This window comes from Rhipicephalus sanguineus, chromosome 9 (assembly GCF_013339695.2).
Source record: "Rhipicephalus sanguineus isolate Rsan-2018 chromosome 9, BIME_Rsan_1.4, whole genome shotgun sequence".
Taxonomy (NCBI): Eukaryota; Metazoa; Arthropoda; class Arachnida; order Ixodida; family Ixodidae; genus Rhipicephalus; species Rhipicephalus sanguineus.
The window spans coordinates 84,783,390-84,809,319 of NC_051184.2; the positions used below are offsets into that span (position 1 = coordinate 84,783,390).

General features: G+C 47.9%; 1 protein-coding gene across 2 annotated transcripts in view; it reads left to right on the plus strand.

The window, feature by feature from the left end:
- LOC119405699 (uncharacterized) overlaps window positions 1–25,328 on the plus strand; it is a 55,920-nt gene extending 30,592 nt beyond the window's left edge. For both annotated transcript variants that reach the window (XR_007417557.1, XM_049419273.1), the window contains 3 exons: window positions 5,843–5,949; window positions 17,294–17,365; window positions 25,067–25,328. Coding sequence is in view for 1 of the 2 variants with exons in the window: in XM_049419273.1 (XP_049275230.1) it covers window positions 5,843–5,949; window positions 17,294–17,365; window positions 25,067–25,191 (304 nt within the window). In the remaining variant the exon portion in view is untranslated. The remainder of the gene's footprint in view (window positions 1–5,842; window positions 5,950–17,293; window positions 17,366–25,066) is intronic.
- Window positions 25,329–25,930: the final 602 nt, after the last annotated feature.

Here is a 25,930-nt window from a genome sequence, read left to right on the forward strand (position 1 = left end):
TAGACCAAGATTTGCATGGGAAGGTAAGGGAGTTTGGCGAATATGTCTGTCTGGTCATTACACGAATTACGCGAAATCCCCATAAACACTTTCCTCGAGACACGTGTGGCACATACCAGTTTTCCACGGGCCGTGGTATATAGTTATGCGCCAGAGATGACTGACATTTTATATATACCCAGGAACAGCGAGAACAGAGATTGGTGTTAAGAAAAACCGACATCGGCAGCGTCGATCCGACGAATCCGAACAGGAATCGAACCCGATCATTCTGTGTGGCAGTCAGGTATTATCCAACAGAACGACGCACGCTCTAGAAACGCCTTTGGAAAAAAACTTTATGCAGGCGTAATGTCGGTGCAATGTCAGTTGTGCTTGTAGTGCTGGCTGCCTAACATTACAATAAAGCAATGAACACTACATATATACTCCTACGATACAGGCGTCACGTCAGGTTAACCTCAGTTGTGGTTCCAGTGTTGGCTTCGCTTTTATAGCAGTCTAATAAACACAACATTTTTATTTCTACGATTCACAAGCTATATTCGAGCGTTGGTCGACCCCGGAGGAATACGCTAAGGAAAGTTACGTACGATATTCACATCATCGCAACATGAAGTGCACTTCGTTTGATAATACTGACGCATGTGCTCTAACGTGGTTGCTGATGTTACGTCATACCATAATGTACCATTTAAACGCCAGTGTTGTGGAACTGCCTGGTAAGCCCACGATGTGCACACTACTACACTTACAAAAATACGTCGATGCATCTCGCAGGGCTTGGCTCAAAGCCGAAAAAATGCAGCATAGGACCACTCGTGACTGCTTCGCATGAAACTGATTCTCACAAGGCGTGCGATTTATCATTTTTTTATTGATCGAAGCCTTATGAAATGACACTAAAGATATGTGCAAACGGTGTACGCACGCACATATATTCAAGAGTCGCACATGTGTTCTATAACCAGTTGTTTACAGTTGAGTAACGATGCCAACAGCAACATGTGTATTAAGAACACCAGACGTGGCAAGATGACATGTAGTGCTTATACTTGTCCGTTATGATGGAGAACGCACGGGCGTTTCACGAACCCCTGTGCATGTGTGGAAGGGGTTCTTGAGAGTTTTCAGCTAGATGGTGGCGAACCTTTGGTAGATGGTGGAATGGGTTTTTTATTATATTAGATATGCGCAACGCAGACCTCGCCGATTCTGCTGCTTGTTTGTGCGTGTTGTGTGTTTGAAGGTCATCAAAGTGAAATGCGGCCTACGTTGAAGTTGCGTATCACCGTGTTCATATACGGGCCCACGAATCCACGCCTGCAATGACGCCGCTTGCTGTGGACGACACACTGGGCTCATCGTTCCAGGTTGCCGAAAGTGATAACACGGCAGTTTCTGTGAGCAGAGCGTATTTTTCGAGGCCATACACGTGCATGTGTACAGACTGTACGTTGATAGCGGTGAGCCTGAGGTGATTTCTGTGGTAATGGAATCGAATGAAGGTGGTAGCCCGCTCCGAGAGGCTGACTAGAGATCTGCTTGCTAGCCGTGTCATGTCGTCGACATACTGGCTGTCGATAGAGCTGGCGACATCTCGGAACCTGAAGTCACCTTTTACGTTGATGAGGTAAAGGCCGTAGTTGCTTGAAGTTGAAGTTGGTCTACGTAGGCCTGGGAAGGGCTACGTAGATCAACTTCAGTGGTTGGCACTTCTCCTAATTGTAGACTACCTGGGGGTATGTGGCCAATTTGTGATCTGTATATAATTATGACGTTTTCTTGGGCAACGAGAAACTGTGTCCTCTCACACGATATATTTTTCTGGTGTATATCGTGGTTGTGGTAGTTCGCATTACCACGGGCACCCATTTCAATTCTATTGAGGGGTGTGCGGTTCTGGCTGGAACGGCTATGCTTACCGTGGACGCTGGAAATTCAAGCCACAGTCGCGCGTCGTTGCCGTGTTCGTAACGCTTGTTGTGCCACAAAGTCCCCATGTTTCGATTAACGAGGCCGTCGCTTACGTCGATATTGGCCGTGATGATGCACGGCTTGCCGATGCTCAGGCAAATTGAGGACGGCATTCCAACTATGTCGCTTGCGTTCACCTTTTCCACCTTAGTCAGGGCATCCCTATTTATCTACTCGCTCTTACAGCCAGTTATCTTATCGCATGCGGGATCACATAACACGTTGTCCGCAGCGTCGAGGCAACGTGCGCCATAGCGGTCGAAGTCGGCATTGCTGTAGTACAGCCGTATGCCATCAGGGAACTTAGTGGGGATTTCTTCGCGTGTCACAGTGCGGCTCTCAGTCAATCTGATGACATACTCGGTCAGCATGAGGCCATCTCCCAGCCCCATAATAAATGAAGTGGGTGGCAATCGAGCGTCTTTCAGGGGAGTGCTGCCTTCGCTGTATATGTATGTGTATGTTTGTGGTTACCGTGTTCATTGAGGCTGTGAATCGCCGGTGGCATATACCCGCATGACATGAACTGTGATATGCGGGTATGTGCCACACGTGACTGACAAAGGTTTTATGACGTGAGCGACAGGCGTTTTGCGTAATTCATGTCGTGACCAGTGAAGCGTGTTCGTCATACACTGATGACATGCTATGCCAAATTTGGTATATTACAATTATGGAGGCGACCAGGAGGGGGCCCAGACGTACCGGCTAGATAGATAGATAGATAGATAGATAGATAGATAGATAGATAGATAGATAGATAGATAGATAGATAGATAGATAGATAGATAGATAGAAAGTGAACCTGTCTTCCATGCGCAGTTCCTTACTTTAAGAGACGCTAAGAACGATTTCTTCATTCAGCACCACTCATGATAATCTTAAAGCAAGAATGGGCAAATCAAGACTGCCAACATCACCATCGCTTTGTTCATCATCACGCTGATAATCTCCATCACACTATCATCCGTATATTGATCCCCCTTTACTCTGTTATGCACTAGCCGATTCCAGTTTGCTCCTGCGAGCTTCATCTTCTAGCAAACTGCGCAGCAGACGGGACACAAAGAAGGAACGAAAGAGACAGACGAGCGCAGACTCAGAGCGCAGAGTCTGCGCTCGTCTGTCTCTTTCGTTCCTTCTTTGTGTCCCGTCTGCTGCGCAGTTTGCTAGAAGATGTAACCTTAACAACTCGCCCAGCTTTCGACGCTTGTTACACATATTCCTGCGAGCTTAATTTCATCACCCCACCAAATACTGTGCCGTCCTAGACAGCGCTTCTCCACCTTTATTATTCATTTCATCGTTCTCACACACCGTCGGCTACATAACCTACGGGTTACAAGATCCGCACATTGTCCGCTTTGTCTCCTAACGCCAACAAGGATGTCAGCGATCCCAGTTTTTTTCTGTGACCCACCTTGCTCACTTCCGGTCTCTTTACGTTACGCCTATCATGTTTCGTTACATTGCACGCCGCATGGTCCATCTCCTCGAGTGTCTTTTCTATAGTCCAGGTTTCTGCTCCGTATGTTGGGGCTCGTGGAACGTAATGGTTGTACAACTTCCGCTTTAGGAACAGCGGTAAACTGCTTGTCATGGTCTGAGAATATCTACCGTATTCGCTAGAGCCCACCGTTATTCTTCAGTTGTCTACTTCTTATGAACATGGCCCGCTGTTATTAAAGAATTTAGATTTGCACATTGTCTCCTATTAGTGACGGTGAAGAAGACGGCAGTCCCGCTGGTATAGACGAACCTCTTCAACTGGCAAGCATGTGCCATTAAAATAAAGTAACCCAATGTACAAGCAATGCATTCTCTACATTGATAGCGGCAGTCGGAATCCTCGACAGTCGGTAATCGTTTGCGGAACGTGTTGTTTTTTTATAGAGCGGTCTACTAACATTCCAGCGTTATCGCTAGTGTTCATGTAAGCTCGCGATTTAACTCGAGTTTTCGCACCGGCCAATGTTACGTTTTTAAGCGGTATCTTTAGTGCACCACTCCCAATATGGCGTTCCGTAAGAGCTGCTTTTTGATTCTGGAGTGCGTTGTGGGCCAAATATTCACGCGTGAACGTGACCACGACAGAAGGACAATATGAGAGCAGGCTGTCACCATGACAAGAATAAATGACGAGTCACTTGATATCAGCCTGCTTGGTATCGCTTAGCAGCAGCATGATCGTGCGTTCGATTTTTCATCTCCACATAGCTCGAAATAAAGAGCTGTTGCTACAGCCCGTAGGTGCATTGTCATACATTTTTCGTACGTCGTCAGCTTTCGTTAACCTCCTCATACCTGAGGACAATGTCGCGTGTGACACCTCCTCGCGCGAATCTGCGGTATATTGATTTGCCAAAGAATCGAAAAGAAACGCTATATGTTATGTGCCGATGGTCGCACAATACTTTCCCTCCGACAGGCACACCGGGTATATCGCCTCAGAAACTCAGTTTTCATTCAGAACCTCAGAATCAAGCTATTAGTTGTCCTGTTACAGGGACTTTCAGTCTCAACAGGTTGACACACAGAGAGCAGGCGTGCGAAATAACCATGTTTACAGCCACAGAAACATGTGCGGTTAGGATCCCTGTAGCGCGAAATGTCTCCCGATTTTGCGTAAATACAGCCATTACAACGTTGAGTATTTACTAATACATCATTAGCACGAACACAAGAAACGCTAGACAGATACGTGATTCACCTTACACGCAATTTGTTTCGTCACACATTTCCTCAATTGTTATTGGTCGCTAGAATACGCTGTATATGTTGTACACATATGCATTTACAAACTCAAATAAGTAAAGGACAAAAGAGAAGCACGAAAAAAAAGTAATGTAATTTGTGGGATTTTACATGCCGAAAATTTTCACGAGCCCCCTTTTTTTGTATGAAGAGGGCATGCGCTCTCAGTTTTCCTGCAAGATGCTGTTTGCTAATAAATTATAGTTGATAGTCCAATCGTTGTGTGTGCCCCTTCTCTCCTTTCTGCGTCGTCATCTTGACTGATTTATACATTCACACTATCTTCGCTGCTACCACATCTATTTGCATAATTCCTCCCGCGGTATATTTCTACGAGGCGTCAAATTCATGCCAATTTGCTCCTAAAGCCAAGCCACATAGGTGGTTAAGGATCCCTTTAAAGTGCACCGAATGGGTCTGCGTGCATCCACACTTTGAAACGTCGTGTACAAAGCTGGACCAGATTACGTGGTGTCACTTTCGAGGAAGGGAGCGGGAAACGCAGAAGAACCGAGGAGGAACTAATGGAGAGGAGGAGATGGCCACAATATACTTTACGAAGTTAAGGGAGATTTACCTCTTTGTTACATTCTATGTTCCTCCGCTTACGTCATTCTCATTTTGCGCTCTCTCTGTCTTCGTTATCCTTATCATTCAAGATCCGCTGCGCTGTGCGTTTCCTTTCTCACCCTCTGCTGTGCTAATCAATTCTCCCTTTACAGCGGAGGACGCGAAACCCACGAAGGGACGCTTAAAAGCCGTTCTAAAACAAAACATTTTCTCGCCCTCCACTTGAGGACACCAGTAAATGCGCCACGCGAAGATCCAGACAACACTTCGCAAGGCACCTCTGTGGGGCATCATGTCATGAACCACATAGAATTGGTAGACAAGCTACTTCTATGTTTGCTAACCTGCTCAGGAATACTTCTAATTTTTTGTTTTTACAGAGGCAAAATAAACACTTAGCAATTGAAAGGCGCTGCGAACCTGAATTTGAAACGTACCGTTGTGCTTCCGTTTGACATGCTTCACATTAAAAAACTTAGCAAAATAATTATTCTTATTTATTTTTACTGTATCACCTAACACATAACGGTTCTCATTGAAGGCAATCAATTAATAAACATGCAGTCCTGCTCAACGTAACTGCACAAGCATACGGTTTTCCAAGTGCAAAACCTGCGTTGAAAATCCTGGACAATTCAAACAACCGAGGTAAGCAATACTGGCTCATGTACGCCTTCATCGACTGACCTCGCTTCACAATGTACGAAACTACCCGCGCCCATGCTTGTGTTCTTAATGCGTGATTATACATGATTCTTTATGGGTGCTCACAAATTGAAATTCTCCTAAATCGCAGTTATTTTCATAAGATATCCCGCGGCTCGAGAGCCGTGGTACCTATTGGATAGCTTGGTGTTTTGAAAAAAAAAGTGATCATTTAAAAATAACTTTTTTGACGCCCAATTCTAAAATACGCTGCCTATGGCGGAACAGAAAGTGGAACACCGTGTCGCTCTAGCGCAAAGAGCACATACCTTGATATTTGTTGATTACGCAATCGCAAATACGACTGGCTTGTATATGCCTCTTGCGGTTAGAGATATTGGTGAATCGTAATAATTATTGCTTAGGTTTTACTTGCCGCAACCGCAATTTGAATATTAGGAATTCGGTAGTTGTCGACTCTAGAATAATATCGACCATTTCCAGTTCTTTAACGTGCATTTCATTCGCATTACAGGGTTGTTCTCACATTTCGCCCGCATCGAAATACAGCCGTCTTGGCCGGGTGTTGCAGCCGCGTTGTCGAGCTTAGCGGCGTGACACGTTACCAAATTACCGACCATTAGTCCGAATTTTAAGGGGTCGTTGGATAACTTTGTAATCATCGATTGTCTTTATTAAAGAGCTTGTTGTCATAAGAATCGACTGCCACACAAATTTCGAGAATTCGACAAGCAGAGTTACAGGTATTTGTGACAAGCTTCAAGCGCTTATTTCTCTATTCTTCCCAGCGATCGTTCAAAGGTAAGTCGAGCGCGAAGGTAATCGCGTGAGCGTCGACCAAGAAAGACATCAGTGCCACGCCCCAGGAAAGGGACGCGAGGAAAGGGACGTGGCAGCAAGCTTCACTCACTTTTTTTTGCTGTTCCTTAAGCTGCGATCACTCCTGTCTGAGCAAAGCGCATTTTCATTTGTGTTCTTTTTATGACAATGCGAGATATTTCGGCCAACCTAGCCAGTCGTTTAAATGAAGCAGTGCCGAGCACCAGCTTCACCATAGCTTTTCCATCAACTTCGTCATCGTCCGCGGCGATTAGAGACAACGAAATGTACGCTTGATCGCAACGAATTGAAAGCTTAAAATAGAGAGATAGGGTGCAGAGTTTGTCGTAGGGGTGACTGTTGTAGCAGGAAACAGCCATCAAGAGAGTGAAGGTTGCGTGATGTTGATTTTCACTGTTCTGAAACGTGCCGCTATGCCCCTAGGAGGCTAGGCCGGTCGACGCTCACGCGATAACCTTCAAATCGCGCTCGACTGTACGTGAGGGCTGCGGGGTGTGCGTCCGTTCGCCAGTGGCCGTCGTGGTATTGAGCGAGTTTTGTTCGTACTTTTTTTTTATCTTCTAACGCGTGCTTTACTTTTAGTGTGATCGCGGGCGCCTGAGCCTGCACGCGGCGTCATTACGCGATTGCAGCGGTAACTATGCAGCTCAGCATGGTCCATGGATGGTCACATCAGCCAATGGCCATGAACTTTCGCTTTATGATGCGGTCATTTGGGTTTATGGCTTGATTTGCCCAGAAAAAAGGGATCAATGTGTTGCTGAAGATGAGAACTAATTGTCAATTCGAGGCCACGTGCTGCTCTATAGCGTTTGGCTCGCGTGATCCCAGGAGCTTCGACTACCGATCGGCAGCGTTTTCTGACCATGCTGAAAAAGTGTTGTTGGGCCCCTTTAAGGAAAGGCACGCTTGAGGCGTGGCTTGAGGTTTATTATAAGTCTTTGTGGGGTACCATAGCGAGTGAACAGCAGTGCACAATCGTCAAGCAATGTGGTGGAGATAGAGTGTGCTCAAAGTGTACTAGCGCAGAAGCGTCATGCCTTGTTTTTTGCTTAGCTTTAGCGCTGGCTGAGCGTTAACGAAAAGCGTTGTATGAATAATTTTAACTTGATGATGACTATGCATGATTCAAATACATACTTTTTTTCAATATCCCAACTGCTAGAAATGCCAGAAAATTTGAGTTAATTATGGCGTTGTACATTAAATAAAAAACCAGCAGTTGTTCCGTGTACGAATACAACCGATGAGCGAAGCTCCTTAGAAATGGCACGCAAACGACAACGCACCTTATCTCGCTGCTGGTTTAATGAAGGTGGTAGGTTGGGGAGCGGATGGGGAGAGCGTATCCTGCGCTCGGTGGCGGGAACGACTGAGCGAGTGGGTGCTGTGCGCGCAGCGCAGGGATACAGATAGCAGAGGGGTGCCAGCGGTGATCTAGTGAGGAGCTTCGACGGCGGCGACGGGACGCCGGGCGCGCTCATTGTCTTTTTGCGCCGGCGACGGGTGGGGAGAGCGTCTGCTACTACCTTCGACAAAGCACGCGTAGTGCGCTTGAATAATGGTTGTCATTTCACAATCCACGATAAAGGTGGTGAAAGTGAAGACGATCATTAAAACCAGTTGTGCACAGAGCCTATCTCTTTTAACATTCGAATTTCTAGTTCGCTAGAACGAAACCACTTAAGGCCTAATTATTTCCTCCTAAATCACCAGCCACTGCAACCCAAAGCGATGATTAAGAGCAGGGAGCTTCAACGGTGACGGCGGGGTGCAGGCCTAGGGAGCTTCGCTTCTAAAAACGTGCAATAACGGAGCAACGCGCTGCGTGCTCCTTCAAAGCACCGACTTCATTCTTTGCGCAGGCTTAACACACAGCCCCCTCTTGTGGCAGTGGCGAATGGGGAAACGTTTCTCGACGGCCCATGTGGTTTCTCGGGCGTGCGCATACGTACGCTGAGTCACGCCGTGATCCCCGGCCATTGCGCAAGAAAAGAGAGGTGTAAAAACTTGCCTCCAAGTGCGGTGAACTATTCGCTAGAGTTCCGCGCTTTTCTGCGACAGATGGCGCTATGTGTTTGGGGATGAACATCTGAGTCTCGCCCGCTTGCCTAATGCGTTTAAAGGAAGCGTTGTTTAAGTTTCTTATAAAAATGAAACAAGCTGCAGGCCCTATTTTTGAATGTTTGCCATTTTTTTAACTCGGGCTATTGACTGCTTGTGCAATGGAATGCGCTGAAGCAAATGAAGGCCCGTATAAACGGACGTCAGAAAAACGCAGGTAGCCAAGCGGCTCCTCCAGTCTGCAGTTTGTCGTACGTTAGATAACGGTGATTACGAACTTAGAAGAAGCCAAACAGGGAAGCGAGCCCTCTACGCACACGACAGTGGCTTTGAATAGATGTATTCGACAGGGAAATGATTTTGTGCTGCTGCACAACCGGGCAAAGGGCATTTACTGTGGCTGCGTTTCTTTTGAAGCGTTAAACCCCAAATATTTTTTTGTTTATTCTACTTTCAGTTTTCGAGTTAAATTAGGACTCTGGCAACATCGTTAAAACAACCACGAGTGATTGACATTTGATTTTATCGGTATTGTTAAGTCAGGCTGTGCATTGCTGCGTAGATCTGAATGTCTGTGCGCTGCAATATCAGCATTCACTTTTGTACGCTGCGTTGGTTTGTGTCTTCTTTAGTTATGAACGAGTGCCTTGAATTTCTGAGCATCAACCGAGTTCTGCTGTCTTCTCGCTAACCGTTCTTGCGTCCGACCCGAGGATTCCGGCACATGTGTAGGTCGCGCCACCTCTTGTATGCTTGCGGCTGTGCTTCCTGTCGCTCTAAGGGAATGGAGAACAAAACAATATTGATTCCTCTCCGTTACATATTTTCTGAAACCCATTCCCGCTTACTAGTAGCCAATGTACAAACCTTCCCTTTACCGGAGTTACATTCGAGTGGTCGCAATACTTCGAGTTCAACGAATCACTATAGATACAAGCAGGGTGCCTACGAGAGCTCTATAAATTCGGCCGTTTTTTCATATTTGAATCGGTGCTGTGGCGGCGAGCTGTGCTTGCACATATCTAATTTTACTCTGGGATTTAGGTACTGTAATGTCTTTGGTTCAAGATGGTGTAAAGCATGTTTTAATGGCGTGGTAAAAAAAAGTTCAGCTGCCAGTTTTGTTCACAGTGCGACTCCAGTCAAGCACCCGTAGCTCCCTCTCGCGATGAAACGGTGTGCTGTATGGTACCAAGGAAATCGTGACATAGGTAGGGCTCTGCATTTTCGGTTTTATCCGAAAAAAATCCCATTAACAATTGCCGGTAAAATATTGACAATTCGGATTTATCCGACAAACTCCGATTTCAAGGGCCAATATGGCCTGGTTCTGTTCTTTTTCGAAAGGGCAAGTTTTAAGCGCTCACTGATACATCTTCTGGTTTGACCGATTGAAAGTTTACCGCGCCTAGTTCTAGTAGACGATGTAGCTGCATTGTGCTCCGAGTCAGCTTTTTGCATCCAGAAGCTTCACAAGGACTTGTAACTATCCAACCCCGAATTTAAGGCGCTTTACTTCAAAGATCCGTGCCACCAACTCAACAAGACTCTGGAGGGAGGAGGATGAAGACGACGAAGCTGTTGCTGCCTGTCTAAGTAGCTCTGTCGGCATTTATCGATATTTTTAATTCCATTACGGCTCAGAACTGTTCAAGACGTCGGACGATTCGAAAAGGTACCTACCGTATCGGCGACCGACGGGTGCTGCGCAGACCGCCGCGTCGAAAGGTGCTAGAAGGACCGCAAAGAGCGTCAGTGAGAGCGCCGCCATGACCTCCCAAGGAGTGACACCGGGTCAGAAGCACCAGCTGGTTTGCGCAAGCATGTCTGACTGCAAGCGACAACACAGCACTGAATCTGAGGACGAGTAAACTGTCATCGGGGACCACAACTTGGCGAACCTCACAGATCTAGACATCGACGAGGGTGGTTTTCGGCTTGTGCGCCATCGCAAAGATAGGACGGTGGGCATTCCTGAGTTAATCACTCTAACATTCGAAGGAGCTAACTTGAGGCAAATGAACCCCATTGCCCTATACCCTGAAATTTAAACGATTCTCGGTGGAGCCCTAGTTAAGAGCCATTTCTCAGCACAGGGAGCCTTGCTTTTTGATATAGATGCGGAAGATCAAGCTAAGATGCTTCTAGAGACCAAGACTGTCGCGGCCTAGCCATATCTGCCCGTGTGCCCCATAGCTATATGTAGAATACGTGCATCATAAAAGTCCCACGATGGTACTCGGACGAAGAGCTGTTAACCTACCTGAGACCTCAGTATACCACTCCAGAAGAGTTATGCGACGGGTACAAACCTCGCCCTCCGAGTGTTAATCGAGGCGCACTGGCTCTGTGGTTCTCACATTCGCTCCCAATTCGGAATGCCCAGAGAAGATGCACCTTGGCTTCACCAGACACGAGCTTGTAGACTACGTGGAGAAGCCGCCACGCTGTTTTAAATGACAGCGTTTCGGACATGTTGCTAAGCATTGTCGTAGGGTACAGAGGTGTAAGCGCTGTGGGGGGCCTCATGATTTTAAGAGGTGTTCTAATAAAGAAAAACTTCTGTGTGCAGACTGTGGCGGCGACCACCCATTTAGCTACAGCCGATGTCCAGCACGAACAGCTGCGCAGCGAAGGAATAAGGCATTTGTACTCGGCCCGAAGACTGTGAACGAACCATCGAACACAAAGAAGATGTCCGGCGCACCACAACATGGTGGTTTGGAAAATGAGTATGCCGGGAATTTTCCGCGCCTGAAACCGACAAGAGCTAGTACTGAGTCAACGCAAGTGCTCAACGCTGCTGAAGAACGTATCACAAAAGAGTCCGCCAAGCGCACCTATGCTGATGCATTGAGCCCACCTCAAGTGCCAACTGGAAGGAATCAGCAATAAAAATTCAAGCACGTTGTTGGCGCTTTGTTCAAGGTAATACGCTCACACGTCGCTAAGATACATGCGAGTTCAACGAAGGACATGTTGGGAGCAGTACTGGCTCTAGTCAGTGATATGCTCTGCTTCCACATACACACAGTAGAATAATGATAATATTTCGCCCACCTGGTCCATTCCGTCCTTCAAAGGTGCTCTTAATAATGCAATGGAGCTGCGCCGGTCTTCTGCAACGTCTGTGCTAACTCAACCTGTCCCTGCGAGGCATCCCTATACCAATTTTAGCCCTCTGAGAAGCCGGTCCCCCACTTGTGTTAATGGTTAATTTAGGTTAACGAATGTCCAGACTATACATTACAGTAAATCTTACACGTTGGAATTTCGTGTACTTAAACCAAGAAGCGCCGGTGGCATGTAGATGGACTTGGCCGGTTCGGTAGGCCTAACGCTCGCTGGGAGCCGCACTGGGTAGGACCGATCTCGGCGCAGATGAGTTGCGATTGTTGAAGTTTCTGCATTTTAGCCTCGAAACCTTTTTAACTGTTTCCTAACGTATAGCTGAAGTAAGTGGAAGTGCAAGAATTGTCCGAAATGAGTTTCTGGTGTGGCGATATCAAACGACGGCTGTTTTTCTGACCTCCGTTGGGAGGGTTCGCGAAGCCAGAGCTCTTTTATTTCTTGCCAACTGTACGGCGATGTAACGATTTGCTCTGTATGTTCAGACCAACGCCTCCAGAGTTATAAACATTACAATATGAAGTCATTACCGCAACACGTCACTGATGGAAAGCTGATATATGTGATCGGCATGCACAAAATGTGTATTCATTGCTGCTACGTGCTCCGCAAAAATTAACGATGTTATTGTCACTGCATGAATGAAAAAAGCGTGGTAGAAAGCAAAATGATCAGTGTTGGCTGCTTTGGGTTATTAACCTATTTTTCTCCACATTCGACAGGGAAGCATTAAAAGTGACCGTGATTTCACATATATGTCATACCACGTATGTAATGAAAATAGTGCGCATTTCCTCGTCTTTTTCTACCAAGTTAGAATTTGTGAGACATGTTTGGGACCCGTTAGGATAGCATCTATCGGTACCATCGAATCAGACATTCGATATTCAACGATACCGAAGCATTCCGCCGCGCACGATACTGAAAGCAGCGCGCGGCACTGGCAGAACAGTGGAGGCTCCAGTATGTGCCAGCGCACACCAGTGAGAGAATTCCAGCGTCTCCAGCGCTTCCCAGTGAGCGCCAGCGTCACAGCTTTAAAGCCAGTGGCTCTACCAGTGCGACCCAGCTCTTTCCCAGTGCTTTCACCGGAGTCCCAGTGAATTCGAGTGTATACCAGTGTTCCCAGTGCGGTCCAGCGCCAGGAAATGTACTGGTATCACGCTGGGGGTACTGGAACGGCGCTGGTTTTTGCAATAGGGGTACGACAGGATTGCGCCCACGACTGAGTGCCCAGGACAGTGGTTTGGACCTACGAACCTCAACCTTGAGCCACATCGAGCACTACCATGTCAGCGGCGTCTTGTCATTCGCGGTCTTCATGGACGTTGCCAAGGCTTATGATTGTGTGCTTCAGGCTGGCATCGTCAACGGGCTACAAGCCATGGGTGTGTCCGGAAATGCTTTTCGGTTCGTACATGAATTTCTCAGAGACCGCTGTGTCCGGGTTAAGCTTGGAAGTGTAACGAGCGAAGAGGGACGCGTTTTCCTCAGCGTCGCAGAAGGAAATGTTCTATCTCCCTTGCTTTTTAACGCTGCCATGGCCAGCCTTCCTGACACGCTGAACTTAGCTTTGAAAGCAGTTAGAATATCCATCTACGCCGATGACATCTGCATTTGGATCTCAGGGTACCAGCACAAACGTTTGGCCCGGATAGCACAAGACGCCATTTCAATCAATGAACGCCACTTGTCGACACTTGGCCTGTCTTTATCAGCGGAAAAATCGGCCTTCATGCTCTTCCCGGGAGTGAGACGAAAGTTAACACGTTTGTCGCTGAATATTCGAGGCCATCCAATTCGTTGTGCAACAAGTGTCCGTTTCCTGGGCGTTACCATCGACAACAAGCTACTATGGCGACGTGCGGTTGATGCTATAGTCACTGCATCAGTGCAAATGATCAACGCTCTTCGTCGCATGCCGGGCGCACGTTGGGGCAACAATCCTATGTCCATGCTTAAATTGAATGCGGCGTTCATAACAAGCCGCATTCTTTAAGGCTGCCGCTGATATCACCCTCACCAAGCCAGTTCAAACGCTTAGAGGCAGTGCCCAGAAAGCGTATCCGCTTGGCGATGGGAGTTACTCAGGCGGCTTCAAACAAGGTGACCAATGAAGCCGAGTCTCTTCCGCTCCGCCTTTTGGCGTCTCAAGCCTTATTGACGCAGCTGTCAAGACTGGGAGAGTCCTTCGCAGGCACGGCGCTTCTCCGGCGGCTAAAAGCAAGAACTGGCTCACATTTCCACGAGGCACTGAACACATTTCGATATTTAGGCTTCAAATTGCCTAAACGGTGCCCTATGTACCCGCCATGGTCTTTTGTGGATGTTGTATGTAACTTCAGCGTACCCAAGCTACCAGCGAAAAGCACCATTCCAGTCACGGAAGCAGTTTCTTGCGCTGGACCACTTGAGTACCATGTACCACGGCCACCTACAAGTTTACGCCGACGTATCAGTGTGCACACAAACGGATAGCTGCGCAGCGGCTTTCTGCATACCCTGCCTTGGCGTGTCATGGTCGGGCCGCCTGGATCGTGTGGTTTCGTCCACAACGGTAGAAAGCGCTGCAATCACCGCGGCTTTGCAAAAATTGCGATCCTTTTCTGCACGAGATGTAGTGCTGACGGACTCCATGTCGGCGCTACAAAGACTGCATCGTGGCCTACCTCAAGAAAAGTTCACCAGGCAATCTCTGGTGCTCACAAAACACCCTATTGGCAAGAGCTTTAATATAAAGTTTCAGTGGATCCCATCCCACGTTGTGATTGAAAGCAATGAAAAGGCTATGCCCTTGCATACGAAGTCCAGACATCTGTTCCAAAAGTAAGAACTCCTAAAGCTTACCAGAGCAACAAAGATGCGATACGCAATCATTTCAACGCAACCTACAGTTTCCACACGAAGCATGTGTAATGAACGGACTTTCTCGTGAACAAGCGACGCTGTTGTACCGCATACGAACCGGCTCCGCATACACCCCGGCTTGGTCATTCAAGACTGGGTGATACGCTTCCCCGTTTTGTGCCTTCTGCGGTGAGATTGGAGCCATTGAACATTTTATTTGGCTTGCCCGCAGTTTGATGTGAAAAGAGCCGCGATGGTCCGCACCTTGCAAAAAGGTTGTCATAGGCACCGGACATTTGAAGACGTCATTTTTGCTGAAGGGCCCGCGGCAGCGAGGAGGAGCGTGCAACGAATTTTGTTGGTCTTCCTGCGAGACACTGGGCTGTTCAACAATTGGTGACATACCCCTACCATTCAGGAGATGCTCAGGCGGACCAATTGCCGGCAATGCAGGCCAGGCTAACCCCGCCTGCTGCACCACCAGGGCTCTGGAGGATGGAATCAGGACGACCTCGTTTAACGTAGTTTACGATTTTGTTGTGCACTTTCCTGCTCTGTTGATGTCGTCGCGGGAGCTGCGCCGTAAGGTTGGCCTTGTGTGCTTGACCATGGGCATGTTCATCAAGTCGCTGAATACCGTATGCCCGTCGAGGTGGTTCTCTTTTTATGAAGCACTGGAAGACATTTTAAACAACTGGCACGCCATTTTGTCTTTCTTGAGAAGCGACAAAGCCAAGAGAACGAAGCGTGAGAAGCTGAAGAGTCTTATTTCATCACCTTAAGCTGTGCACGACTTGCTCGTTAAGATGAGGCTTCTGAAGACCAATTTGTGTGCCATGCTCTCATCATCAAGGAACGTGAGGCAGAGTGTAGCCTGGTGCACCAAATTTATCCCACACTGGGGGTTTGTATTTGCACGCACTCATCAGTCAATGGCGTGATCCAACTGAGGTCTTCGCATCAGATGTCACAAGTCTGTTGGACCTCCTTGACGAGATTGACTGCTTAACGAATGTCGCAGACTTTCACGGACACTACGCTGCTGTCGCCGAAAAGTGCCGAAAGACATCTGAGAGGAACTTGTGTGATCATCTACAGTACACCAAAGAATCGTTTTGGTACTCTGTTAAAATGGTCAATTCAAATAGGAAGCATGAGCTGCCCCGCGCGTTTGAAACCTATGCGCCTATTATTCAATGAGTACTTCTTGAAACTGACCACATGAGCCAGTTCCTGAGTGATTTTGCGAAATATCACTGCTATGACATATGTGCCACGATAAAATAACTGCGCTACCTGACACATACGTTCAAACTACACACACACACAGGTACATGTTTGTGTGTCTGGTTTGTACGTGTGTGTCAGGTAACGCAGTTATCCCTTTTGTGTTAAGATGCACCAACTCGCCCAGCAACAAGTTCTTCTGAAATATGTAATATTGTTGAACCCCTGTCGTTTTAGAGACTTCACAATTTCCAATGGCCAGTGCGTTCTCGCTGCGCGCTGCGTCTTCTGGTGCTCCTGTTTTTAGCGCTAACGTTGAAAGGGCATTGAAACATAAGCCTCTTGAGCGCTGGAGCATTGACTATTTGCGATGGCGATACACTCGAATTATTTCCGGACGCCGTCATACATGAGTTGTGAGAAAATCTCCCTTGAAGTGAATCTCTAGACGAATGGGAATCGTGAATGCAACACTGCTAACTGTCATAGTAAAATGTTCATTGCGAAAATCGGACAGAGCGGACAGGGAGCGACAAGATCCTGTGTGTCAGATTTCTTGCGCTGAACCTCGCCTAAACGGCATTAACACGTGTTCGTGACAACAATGTGTGCTAGCTCGCTCTCATAATGTGCGGCATTAAAACACTGCTAACACGGGTAAACATGGCATTTAGTAGTATAATAGTGCTCGGCAAAACGGTATAGAAAAGTGCTCGTGAAACCAAGGTGTACTGCCTCGCTCTCGCACCTTATCATTGAAACACAGCTAAGACGGCTCAAAATGACAGTTTGCAGTGTACAACTGTTGGCCTAAATGCCATTGAATAGCTCGGGAAACCATTGTCTACTGGCTCGCCCTCATAATTTGTGCCGATAAGATCCTGCTAGCATTGCGGTAATTGTAGTTAGCAGTGTAACACTGGTCGGCTAAACGGCACTGGAAAGTGCTTGTGAAACCAAGGTGTACTGCAGGTAAGACAAAGTAGTCATGGTGCATTCACACTGCGTTCAAGTGAGGTAATTTTCTGCAAGTTCTATGTTTGCAGATGTCAGTTATGTTATATCCCAAACGACAAATTAAAATTTAAATAATAGAACCTTTTTACCAGCTCCAACTTCTATGTTACATATCCATTGTTTGTAAAAAATACATTGCGCTAATTTTCATCCTTGTTGTGCCGACTTCTGTAACATGTAAAACGCACGGTTCCTCTCCTAGGTGGTGCAGGTCAATTATATATAATGGAATATTGGGACTGGACGGAAAAGTGCGCCTTGTTTTTCGGTCCAGGTAAGAGTCGCAAATGGAATCACTTTTTTCCGATTTGGGTTTTTTGGGCATACTGTATATTTTATTGTATCAAAAAGCAACTTTAGAAGGGAGACCTGAAATGTTTGTTCCTTTTTTCAGCTACGCCTCTCACCAAGCTGATACGTCAATTAGCGATGAAAACTGGAAATCTAGTCTTTGTGCAACTTTGTGAATTTTGAAAGCGCTTCACTAAGCTATACGTTCTGAACACGGCAACATCTGGCATGGGGCACATCTTGAGATTATCGCTCACCTATCAAACACAACTTACTCGGGAACGTTTATTTATGTATCGTGTAAGAATGTGTCATGTGTATACACTTCGAGTGCATCGTGAATCTTGGGAACATGTGAATCTTTATTTATTCACTGCGCAGTAAAGGTGTCGTACCTTTATCGTAGAGATTACCGAAGCATTCCTGCAGCAAGTGAACCGTAACCGTTGGTATTGGTATTGAGTCTACAACCATCTGCCGAACTTTCCAGAAGTGCGCTGGCATATGAAGACGCATAAAGATGATAATTCCAAAGTAACCAAATTTCATCAACTTTCATTTAACCACTCGACAGGGTGCGTTTTTCAATAACCTTATGGCTGCGGGAGGCGGGGTCACGGCTAAATAACGCAGTTGTGACTCACTATAATTGCTGTTCTGCGCCGTAGAAGCGCATATTATTAGAAGACAGTTTGCTATATGCGTTGCTAAAAAGCTGTTGAAATTATGTTATTGTTTTGAAACACCACACTTAATCCACCTAGCCGAAGCAAAGTTAGGATGATGACCACTGATCGATATTACTCAACATGCGCAGTTACACAGAGTTTCCGGCAAAAGCATGGAAGACAACATAGGTAAATAAATGTTACGCTCAAGGTCTTAAAAAGTACAGGGTTGCATAATGTCATGTGCTCTCTTTTTTCCATGTTCCAGGCCCACGCACACGTTATGATTGCGTTGCGAAAGTCACGCCCGAATGACAAGGAACCTTTCAGATTATTCTAGAACATAGCGATAAGATTACGCGCGCAACGTGAACATTAGAGTTCATTTTGGAACTCGTGCGGTGACGTATCGGTAACGCTAGCATCTTCGATAGCACATGTGTAAATGCTGCCACCCTCTATTGCTTGGCAGATTACTTGAAGGCTGGCGAGTGTTCTCGCCACTATGAGCGCACAGTGTGAATTGCTTCCAGTGTGGTCTTTCATAGTTCGGGCACAATTTGTCCGAATAAAGAGTTTATATTTGACCACGCTGACTTCCGCCTTCTTCAATGTCAACCACGTTACATCTGGTGGAGGTGCTGTTCGTAGATTTTGAGGGCGGCCTCGTCAAGCCGTGTACCCAGCCCAAGTCGGTAAGAAGACGTCGGCGCCAACCCCGGCCAGCGAGCTATCCGCAGGCAACAAGGTCTACCACAAGACTATGGGCCTCTGCCCTATAAGACTCGGAAGACGAACGTCATGACCACGACTGCAGCAACGATAACAGCCACTGTGCGAACGCGCGTGACAGTCGTGCCATGACAACCCAGGGAGCCAGCAACAGTCCACGGATCGTTATCTGACGACCCGGAGAGCTGGATTGAAGCCTATGACTGCGTGGCCGTTTGCGAGAAGTGGAGCTGCGGAAAGCTAAGGCATGTCTACTTCACCTTGGAAGACGAAAGTAGGCCATGGTTCGAGAACCAAGAGCAAACCTTGACAACGTGGGATGTTTTAGTACAAGGCTCCTGGTCACATTCACGAGCATCGTCCACAAGGAGAGAGCCTAGGCTCTGCTCCAAAGCAGTATGCAGCTGACACCGAAAACACGGCACTCTTCATGGAAAAAAACACCAGACTGTTCTGGGACATATATCCTGCCATGTTCGTAAGAAGTCGCTTCTCCATGCGAGGAGCAAAGCAGGAGTTCTTGGCGGTACCGATGCGGAATCCATCAAACAGCATCCAATAATATATCTTTGAAGCAACAACGGTTGAGAAGAGGTTTGGTATCCGCACCCGACAGTATAATCTTCGGCTGATGCCAGATGGCGTAGCTGTTCAAATCCTTGGCTATGACGGCCTGCCGAATACCAAACGAGCTATCCTGCGAGAGAAGCTCCGGAAGCTCTCGTTTCAACAGCCTGAGGTAAATGACGATTGCTGAAGTAGTGCGCAAGGAAGTCCGACAGTGACTTATTCTTCCTCATCTATTACAGCTGCAAATGAGCGCTATTAGCTACTCTGCTGCAGTCACTCGTCATGATCACCCTCCGCGCCAACATCAAGACGCTGCAACGATGGCTTTCCGTCGCAAGACACCGCCGCCTCTATCGACGCTATCCCGCCCACTTGTCAACCGGCACTGCGCGCCGAGAAACACTGGTGTTTGCCGTACCTCCGACAATCGCACCCTGAGTTACTACTGCGGAGAAACCGGCCACACGTGCCGCCGTTGCCAGTAACAATGGAAAGAGGCCGCGTGGTTTCGATGTGAACGCGCTGCGTCTGCAGCCAGGTGAGGGCCTTGGGACATCGCTGACTACATTGCTGGAGCACAGTGGCAAAGATGACGATCATCCTGCTCACCGTCGCCGGCCGCTACAATTCGCAGTATCACCAGCAGTACACCGGCCGAAGCCGAGGTTCACCTACCACCCCTTGTCCGGAAATCTGAGGCCAGCCGCCGATGGAGGTACGGTTGCTGTACGACAAAATGACGAGGATCCGCCGCCGCCGACGACGACGATTCAGCAATCATGAGATATCAGCTCGCCGCCTACGAGAGAGCGCCTTCATGAGAGCGCTTCTCCGCCGAAACAAGACGTGATGACACGACGTAGGAGCATGAGAACTAGTCGATATAACCGTGATCCGACTAAAGACCCACCCGCAACGCGCAGCGGCGAGTAACCGACCTCGATGTGTTGACTGATAGCCACAATATCACCACTGTACCCGACACCAGACCCGGCTACTCCGTCTTCAATGGCCCGTTCGCCACCAAGCTGAAAAAAGTAGGAAAAGTAAAGGCCGCTTAGGAAGAAGTAGAAATTCCAGCGCCGACTGGAACCTGCATGTCAGGAATCACGATTGATGGTCAGACTTATTCGGCGTGCTTTGTAGTCCTACAACACTCTTCGAGGGACCTCATTCTAGTCATGGATTTCGTGAATACACACAGCAAAGACAACGACTTAAGAACACAGTTGATTGCGCTTTCCGGGGTAATGCCATCCTGCCGGATAGAAAAATCGGTCACCATACCTTGAATGTTATGGAAGAGCACTTCACCGTTCCGCCTCTGTCCACCGTTATCATTTCTATAGGCAGCGAAGAACCCACAGACTGAAAAGGCCTCATCGAGGGAGGCAAGTGCCTGCTTCTTCAACCATCAGATCTGCGTCGAAGAGGCATAGCTGAAGTGCATGACGGCAAAACGGAGGTAGTGCTGACGAACTTCAGACAATAAGGGCGCCTCAACATCGGTATGACGGTCGCCAGCCTAGATGGATTCGGGGAGGCCAACAATGCTTTCACTCTATTCGATGCTACCGAAGGAGCGTCTACAAATCGAGGTCTCCAACCACATTTCGACGTAAATCCGAGCCTTCCACAGCCCGAGCAAGACCAGCTGAAAACCCTCCTCCTGCTATTCAAGCACAGCTTCTGGAATACGACAGACACCTGGAATACGACAGACAGCAGTCGGGAAACATCGCATAATAATAGAGGAAAGTGCTAAACCAATCCGTCAGAGCCCGTGTCGAGTTCAGACACGAGAGCTTCAAGTAAGAAGTCGTCGAATTGAAGAATTCTCTTCTGCTTTTTGCAAGGAAAACTTAACCGGAAAAAGAATATCTTCTTTTCAAGGCGGTATTGCAAGCACACGGAAATGTTTAAGCGTTAAAATGCTGCGATTTGCGATATTCTGCGACATCTCCGCAGTTTCTCTATACTTTCCATATCGGCTAATTTAGGGGCAGAAATTCGATTTCAAAATGTCAATTTGCGTACGGTTTTGTGGTTTTCTCAAAAAGACAACTTCAAGATCGCTTGAGCTTCCCCTTCAAGAGTAGGACACGATAGCGTAATGGTAGTTTGTTTGCATCGCTCTCTCAATCGCCAGCCTGGCTTCGTTTGTCGGCGCACAGCTCAACCGTGCCGCAACGAAAGGAACGAGCGCGCGCGTGTAAACTGGCAGTCGGAAACTATCCTGCAATGCCTACTGCAAAAATGTTGCAGTGGCTTAGCTCGGCTATGCGAGGATATACGTAACGTTAGCAAAGATTCAGCTGATTATTCATAGCTTTTTCGTGTCTCCGCAGCAAGTTTAGCCTTCTACTGTTCATTCTTCCTGCGCTCAACCGCTAATTGCCCGGCAACTACTTCGGGATCAAACGCGTTAAGCTTCTCCGCTCTTCCGTGCCGGGGGGGGGGGGGAAATCGGATATCTCTGTTCGTTCCGCGTTCGTCCTGGCGTTGTTGCGTCACAAAAGTGGGCGGTCCGCAGCTCTCTTCCGCCGAGAGGAAGAGGGCAGCCAATCGTCAAGCGGTAAGCGGCGAGCTTTCCGGAAGTAGACGGGCGTCATTTCTCCTCGGCAAGGGGACCGTAGATTTCAAAACGAAGTGTTTCTCGCCTCCTAATATATACAGGTGTTATACGAAAAGTTATTGTTTTTATTCTCAAGCTCAAACAGTTTCTGAAACAGCAATCGGTTTCAGTGCTGATATATATTGGTGTTTATTTTTCTAACCTGCTCACAATGTGAAGTCGTGCACGCGAAAAAAAAAAGAAAAGTAGCGGTTGGCGCAGTTTTTCAAAATGTCGTCCCACCGGAATGCCTGGCTTGGCTCCCGGGTGTCGGATCGTCAAAGGGAGATTCTGCTGGCTTTTATGAAAGAGTACCCACAGATCGCTACGCCGTCGTGCCCGCTGGGGCCGTCGTTCACGAGTGAGGACCGGGATGACACGTGGCAGTAGCTGGTAGCGCTTTTGAACTAAGAAGTCCCTGCGCGCAAGACCACAGCCCAGTGGCAGGCCCGTTCATTTCGTTCGCACTGTTCGTTTCGAGAACCGAAAGCGACGCCGCACTCGCTCATGCCTTCAAACGCATCTCGCACCTCCAACCGCAAGAGAAGCACACGTCACAAGCGCCATTTTCTCAAAATCAGCTCTTGCGGCAGCCGCAACCGCTGCATCATGCCGTGCGAAGCCGTTGTTCGCTCGAGAGAACGCGTGCGAACGGTCTCACGCTCCGTTCGTTTGTAGCAGACGACATGCTCGTTATGACGCGGTATGGCGTCACCAAAAATAAAAGATCAAGCAAAAAGAAAATGGCTACGCCCCTGAGAGACGTGGTTTTTTCCGGCTTCGGCTAATCGTGTGCGCCGCCAGAATGGGTGCAGAACGAACGGCGCAGAACAGAGATCTCCGATCACCCTACTCGTTATGACGCTATATGACGTCACCAGAAAAGAAAAGATCAAGGAAAAAAAAGAAATGGCGACACCCCTAGGCCTTGAGTGGCATCTCCCGCTTCAGCCAATCAGCGCGCTTCTTCTTCCCCAGGAGAACGAACAAGCGGAACGAACAGATCTCCGATCGCCCCCCCTTGAGGAGCATTTGGGACACTGGCAAACGCCAGTCAGAGGCGCTATCAAGCGGCTCCAGCGCAGTGTCAGACGGCGACTGCATAGCGAAGGCGAATAGCTGCGCGCGCGCCGGCGCCAGTTGGTCTGCCACGGCTACGACGTCACTGTCTCTGGAATGCGCAGACCGGCGGCGGCGAGTCGCGCGCGGCGGCGGCGGAGTGCGCTGGAGGTGCCGGCTCCAGTGCGCCAGCTGCGTGACATCACTGATCCTCGCGCATGCGCAACACGTCTCTGGAGGAGGCGCGCATGCGCAGCGCGCCTCCTCCAGAGCCGGCTAGGCGAGTGTAGCTAACGCTACAAAACATTTGCGAAGTGCACCCTATCACCTAATAATCCCTTTTGCGAGCTGGCTAACTACCCACTACGCATCCGTAAGGATGCAAGCGTACCTGCGCAGCCGCACACGTTGTTGATGCTGATGGTTAATTATGCCTGTGTGAGTTTTAATTGGTGGGCCTTAGAACCAAACACTCTTTGCGCATTCGCATGTTTTGATGCCTGGTGCGATTGTACGGTACATGCATTACACTCCTCACAAAACGTAGCATTCATATAGCGCTTTTTTTTTTCGAAGTAATGGTGAGCACGGGCGTTGCTCTGTCGTGAAGTACCTTTCCACGAAGAAATCCTTGAGATTTTTGAGATTTTCTTCAGTTGTGTTTATCTCAAATTTTCGCTCACAGGCCACACTGATTTTTCGCACAGAACCAACCACACCGACACTCGAAATTCTGCGAAACGAGCTCTTAACACTATCGCGTTAGAATGAGTGAGCCGTTGATTGCAATCTCATAGGATATTGCACATACACAGAAGCGCTCGCTGTCAATAAAATTTTGCATTGTTTAATCGTTCAAATGACACTTTAGCTGCGGCAAGGTATTTCCACACTCACTTGCGTTTCGTGTGCAATAACGACAGGTGTCTGACACTAATCAACTTTTTATTAAACGTCAGTATTTCTTAAAATAGTTTCTCCCCAAGGGTGTTCCAATGAACACGATAGCCAAAACTTAGAATATGATATATCCGAACTTACGGAAAAAAGCTATTAGCTATCTCTTTTGGACGCAATCTCGCGTAACTCTACAAAATGCTGGCTTAAGCGAATGCGGGATTCTAGTGCTGTCTCTCGGCTCAACGCGAAGTAAGCGGCGAGCGCATTATGTCCGTCGAGATAGCGCGTGTGCCAGCGCTCGCGACAATGCCCTTATGATGAAAGTTCGCAGTTACTGCTAGATTGACGCAGCCTCACCCCCCCTCCTTCCGGCGCCCAAGCACGCTCCTTCACCCGACGAAAGACATGCGGGACGTTTCGTCTCTTCTTGAGCCATCCACGCCAGGCCTTGCAAGCGGGACGATGTTATGGCATACGTGTTTGTGCGATGCTGATAGCAGGTTGCTTCAGCCGCGTTCGTCCCCAGCGCACGCGCCGTTTTGCTTGTTCGCTGAACATATGATGCGTGGGGTTAAGTTATGAGTTTAGACCTTATACGGAGCATGACGGCGACGGCAAAAACTCGTGGAGAGTGTCCACACAACTGCTATCGCAATAAAAACACCCCAAATATTTTTTGATTCGTCAACCGTCATTCATATCGCTAAGACCTCTTGAAAACCAGTATTTATAGCAGTAGTCCATGTGCTCTTGCGACAAGCGAAGAGAAGGACACAAGGAATGGGAGAGATCGCTTTCATTTTAGCCTCGTTTAAAACACGCGAACGACGGCAAACAATCTATGTTGACTAACTGACAAGTGGCTTTTGCCATTCCTTTTAATTCACTCGCGTTCAACCTAATTGCAACACAGCCGCTCACATCACCGTAGCATGCATCCGCTCTTAAAGTGGTGTTATTTCCCAACTTTAACTTTAATAGTCTCATTTTCATAAGTTATTTGTATGGTGGAGGACTCCCGAAGGCATAGCGCAACTTGGGGCCCACTGGACAGGTGTAATCGTAGGGTTTTGAAATCCAGTTGGCGTACAGTTTATAAAGCATAAGAATAAATTAAGCATACCATCTTTGTTTCTTTCAGGGGGGCTATGTCAACAGTATGTGTGGTATGAACGCGTTCAAAGTACGCCTGTATGTGACGCTGCTTACCGCGAAACTTGTCGTGGTACGCGCTACGAGATTTACAAAAGAAGCTGCAATACATAAGCAGATATTTGCGTCGGTCTGCGCAAGTGGTAATTTCGAGGTATACATTACAATAAACTATATTCGACATATAACAGTTTCGAATGTACAGAAAAGATTGTGTAGTTAACTGTCAATAAAGTGTTCTTCAATACAGACCAATTGCATTATTCCTTTCATATCCATCGCTACTCCCCGCACTACCATTCATGGCACTTTAGAATATGTTACTTTGGCCTAGATAGCAGACCGATATCACCACACATTCCGCGCATGCGCGGCTTTTCTGAAGCGGCAAATTTATAATGTTAGTTGAAGTAAACTAAGCGAAGCTGCCACAGCTGCTTGATGCGTGCTCTGGGTACACCGGTGCTTTACTTGAATGCTCGTCGTACAAGACAGTTGAACGGGGCGGAAGACTGTGTCTGAACATCTAATTTAATAATTTTAGATGCGAAGCATCTCTTGCTCGGGGGTATGTCCTCTAGTCTCCTCTCCTTCAAGTGAGAGAGAGCTGCGCGCGTTCAGTCCAGCGCTTGCTTCGGTTGGCTCCTCTGAAATGCGGACTCGACATGCCGAAATTCTCTCGTGTGCGGTGCCGCGATGAGCGCCAGCGCATCCCCTCCCCCTCTCTCCTCTCCTACGCTGTCTCCCTCTCGCGCGCCTGTCGACCGCGTTGCCCACTCGCGCTGTGAGAATTAACGGCCAGGCTAGAGGAAGACACGACGCGCGTAGTGTTCCTCTTCGCGTTCCACGACGC